This window comes from Lycorma delicatula, chromosome 8, assembly GCF_047948215.1.
Source record: "Lycorma delicatula isolate Av1 chromosome 8, ASM4794821v1, whole genome shotgun sequence".
In the NCBI taxonomy this organism is placed as follows: domain Eukaryota; kingdom Metazoa; phylum Arthropoda; class Insecta; order Hemiptera; family Fulgoridae; genus Lycorma; species Lycorma delicatula.
Window position 1 is genome coordinate 109,773,679 of NC_134462.1, and position 4,774 is coordinate 109,778,452.

General features: G+C 29.3%; 1 protein-coding gene across 4 annotated transcripts in view; it reads right to left on the reverse strand.

The window, feature by feature from the left end:
- LOC142328872 (phospholipase A1 member A-like) overlaps positions 1-4,135 on the reverse strand; it is a 43,733-nt gene extending 39,598 nt beyond the window's left edge. Inside the window, exon 1 of one of the 4 annotated variants that reach the window (XM_075373002.1) lies at positions 3,984-4,135. Coding sequence is in view for 3 of the 4 variants with exons in the window: in XM_075373003.1 (XP_075229118.1) it covers positions 3,984-4,047 (64 nt within the window). In the remaining variant the exon portion in view is untranslated. Of the gene's footprint in view, positions 1-3,225; positions 3,268-3,983 lie in introns of those variants that run through there. The other 3 variants (XM_075373003.1, XM_075373000.1, XM_075373001.1) reach the window with 3 other exon arrangements.
- Between the last annotated feature and the right edge of the window lie 639 nt (positions 4,136-4,774).

The window sequence follows — 4,774 nt, forward strand, 5'->3', positions numbered from 1 at the left end:
TATTTATGAGAAAATAATCTAAAATTATGTATAATGAATTTTTTATTGTATTTATACTCATTGTTTCTCTATCACTTCTGGCACAGGTGAAAATATATTTGCTTATTTTCACTATTTAATGTTTCTTTGATCTTGCTGAAGCCAAGGACTCTTGTTATATTTTTAAAAATTGTTTAAATACCACTTCCTTAATTGATAAAAAATAATCCATTGGATTTATAGTTATGATGCACATTTTGAAAACTTCATTAGATTATTATTGGATATTTAATTGTTTATTACTACAGTCATAGTTGAGCAGTAAACTTTTTTTTTTAAATTGTATTTTTAAAATGACTTCAGATATATAAAGGAAGTAATCAATTTAAAACTTAATATTTTCCTGTCTAGGTAGCACTATAGCTCTAGAAGGGAATGTATGTAATCGGTCCAATTTGGGCGTATGTGCTTTTCACCATATCTTGAGGTTTTGGCTCCTGAAGAACCCAAAAAACTAGATGGAAATTGTCCAGACGTTCATATTTATATATGTGTGTGTTCAGTATCATCCTCTAAATCATCTTGGTCAGATTACTTCTAGACATTGGGCATTGATGCCATTAAATTTTCAACTTAAAAGGTCAAGGAGATGAGGCTGTAGAGCAACGTCACCCTCAGTATATCGAGATTTCGCCTAATTAAGGCCATATTTTTCATTATGTGAGCGCGCACATGTGTGTAAGCCATGTCAGAAACAACTCACATTGTCAGACTTTTTTCATACTTTTAATAAAACAGCTCAACAATTTTGATTTCTTTTTTAATTTGTGACGATTGATTGATTGAATTTCATTGTAAATGTGATTACATTGTTTGCAAACACCACTTAAATATACTTTCCGTTTTTCTATGAAATCACTATTGGATATTATTGAATTTTTTAATGAAATTTAAAAAAAAATTTTTTTTAATTTTTTAAATTGAAATTTTTTTAGATTACAAAGAGTATCTCTTTACAGAATTTGTGATACCAGTAAATTATGATAGTAGAGTAATCTGATATCCATTTCAAAATATTATCATAAAGTTCAAGAAAATTATTTTGAAATCTTAGACTAGAAAAATAACTACTTTACTGTTGTATTTTAGAGTTCTAAGATTTCAAAACACTTTATTTTGCCATTAGAAAAAATTTTTATTTGTATATCCGTATTTTAAATAAAAACAAATCTATAAAATAATATAAAATGAAATAAACCTTTAAAAAAGCTGATTTCAAATACCCTGGTAAAAACTAAAAAATAAACTAAACTTTAGTAAAACTAACAAATAGTATTATTTTTAATTGTTTTTTAAAGTTTGTGCTGAATTACGTGAGTAATTGAATTAATTTTTGCGTTGTGTTCTCTAAAAGTCAAAATTTAAATTGAAAATGTATTTTTTTTCAAGGGTTTTTAATGGTGGCACTATTCTTCTTCTTTTTTTAATTCTATTCTATTTTATAAAAAATAAATGAGTTTCAGGAATGAAATTGGTTCTATACGTACTAAGTATTAGAAAGTAGATACAGTTTTTGTATTTAACACCTTCATTTATGTAATATTGGTTCATATCATAAAACTAGCGTACACAAAGATCATTAACCATTTGATTTCAAATGAAATTCTATTTAATAATTATTAACTTTTGTATTTTTAATCTTACCATGGCTGAAATGCAATTCACAATTTTATCTTTCATGACACTTTTCATGTATTAGCTATTTCAGAATCATCAGGTTGTAAGAGTGAGATTATAATCCTATCCATGGCCCACAAAATATATTCTGTTTGCATGTTTTAATAGTAATGTGACATTTTCACAGAAAGCAAATATCATTTTATTTTATGAAAAAATTATATTATACTGTCAAAAAAAAAAGTAAATAAATTCCACTCTTTTGCAAAATTTCATTACAATGTCAACTATTAGAACATTTTAAAAGGCAAGTTAAATGAATTAAAATTCACTCAACTAAGTTGAAACTTTATAAAATGTAATGCATGCTTGGATAAACAAGTACACTAATTTTTAAACAAGTACTTGATTTTAAAAAAAAATTGTTTAAAGGTTGAAACTATAATAAAACTGCTGCAAACCGCGACTTTTATATTTTTGTTTCAATAATAATGAAACTAATGAAAATAAATGAAAAACTAGTTTTTTAGAAAAGTAGTTACATACCAAAGTGATAATTTTCGTTTTTTTAAGAGAGAGAGAGAGGTATCTGTTGAGAGCCAGACTAAGGAATGATTCCTGAAAGAGGGCAGCAGCTCTTTCAGTAGTTGTTAAGGGCGTAAGTCAGGAAGACTTAAACGGCCATATCAACATCACTCAGTCCTCTGGTCAGTACTGCGCAGCTGAAAACAATGGAAAACTACAGCTGCTTTTTTTCCAAGAATATGTAGCTCTCTGCATTTTCATATAGCAATAATGGAGGCTCCTTCCTTGGTAAAATATTCCGGAGGTAAACTAGTCCCCCGTTCGGATCTCCGGGTGGGGACTACTAAGGAAGGGTCACCAGAAAATTAAAAAATAACATTCTACGAGTCGGAGCGTGGAATGTTAGAAGTTTAAAAAAGGTTGGTAGGCTGGAAGATTTAAAGAGAGAAATGGATAGGATAAATGTAGATGTGGTAGGAATTAGTGATGTTTGGTGGGAAGAAAAAAACGACATTTGGTCAGGTGATTTTAGAATAATTAACTCAGTTTCAAATAATAGGCACGCAGGAGTAGGTTTTGTAATGAACAAGAAGATAGGGAAGAGATCAAAATGCATAGCGATAGAATCATTGTAATAAGGATAAAATCAAAACCTAAACCAACAACGATTGTTAATGTCTATATGCTTACAAGCGTCCATGCTGATGATGAGGTAGAGTGTGTATATGAAGAAATTGATGAAGCAATTAAACACATAAAAGGAGATGAAAATTTAATAATAGTTGGAGATTGGAATGCAAGCATTGGAAAAGGCAAGGAAGGAAATATAGTGGGTGAATACGGGCTGGGCAAAAGGAATGAAAGAGGGGACCGACTTATAGAGTTTTGCACGAAGTATAATTTAGTAATGCGAACACAGAGTTTAAAAATCATAATAGAAGAATATACACTTGGAAAAAGCCAGGCAATACTGCAAGGTATCAAATAGATTATATCATGGTTAAGCAAAGATTTAGAAATCAACTCGTTGACTGCAAAACTTACCCTGGAGCAGACATTGAGAGCGACCATTATTTAGTGATAATGAAATGTAGATTGGAGTTTAAAAACCTGAAAAAAAGGTGTCAGATGAATCTGTGGAATTTAGAGGAACTTGAGGAAGAGGAAGTAAAGAAGATTTTTGAGGAGGACATCGCAAGAGGTCTGAGTAAAAAAGATAAGGTAGAAAATGTAGAAGAAGAATGGGAGAATGTTAAAAAGAAAATTCTTAAATCAGCAGAAGCGAACTTAGACAGAACAAAGAGAACTGGTAGAAAACCTTGGGTTTCAGACAATATATTGCAGCTGATGGACGAACGTAGAAATTATAAGAATGCTAGTGATGAAGAAAGTAAAAGGAACTATCGACAATTAAGAAATACTATAAGTGCAAAAATGCAGAAATACTATAAACAGAACTAGCGAAAGAAGTGTGGATTAAAGAAAAGTATTCAGAAGTGGAAAGAGAAATGAACATTGGTAAAATAGACGGAGAATACAGGAAAGTTAAGGAAAATTTTGGGATACATAAATTAAAATTCAATAATGTGTTAAACAAAGATGGTACACCGATTTATAATACGAAAGGTAAAATCAATACGTGGGTAGAATATATTGAAGAGTTATACGGAGGAAATGAATTAGAAAATGGTGTTATGGGGGAAGAAGAGGAAGTCGAAGAGTATGTTCGATAAGAAAATTAATAAATATATTTATATTCTGAGAAAAAGAGAAAGAGAGAGAGGATCTATTTAAATACTTACCACTATAAATTAAACAAAAAATAATTACTTCATATGGAGTATCAGCAAAAAGTGGACTGATCATTTAAATCTTAACCAATGTATAAAATATTAAAACACTTACTTTCTCTTAATCATGAACATTATGATTATTTAAAATTTAAATAATTAAAACGTATGTTTTCATATATTTAGTTGTGTAAGTATAAATACATGTTCAACATAATTATAAAAAATAATGCACTGTCAGTAACTATATACAATCTGTTACTTATTAGATTAATTAAAATGCAATTTTAAAAAACTGCTAGTCTGTCTATAAACTGATATTCCAAACTTCATAAGCTCTTTTATGTTCTATCTTCTTTACATCTAATAATAAAATTGTTATTTTTCATAATAATATTTTTTCCTAATGTGTACGTTGCAATCTGTTCAACTAGTGAACAATAAGCAACCCACCAATGACTCAATGAAATGAGGATGATTTATGTGGCACATAAATTAGGTGTAGTCTTGTACAGACTCAGCCCGACCATTCCTGAGATTTGAACCCCAAGCCCCAATGTACACCGGTATTCACATTCCAGTATTCAAATATATATAAAAGCAACCTCCTTTAATTAGAATTTGAACCTCAGAACCTTTTGACTATGAACATCAGCTGTTAAACAACTGATTTGCGATGAGTTGTCTGCTAGACAAGTCTGGTGGGAAAAATTTCATAATAATTAAAATATTTTATGTTATGAATATAATTTATCTTTATTAATTATATCCTATTTGTAAAATATTTTTGTACTAGTAAACAT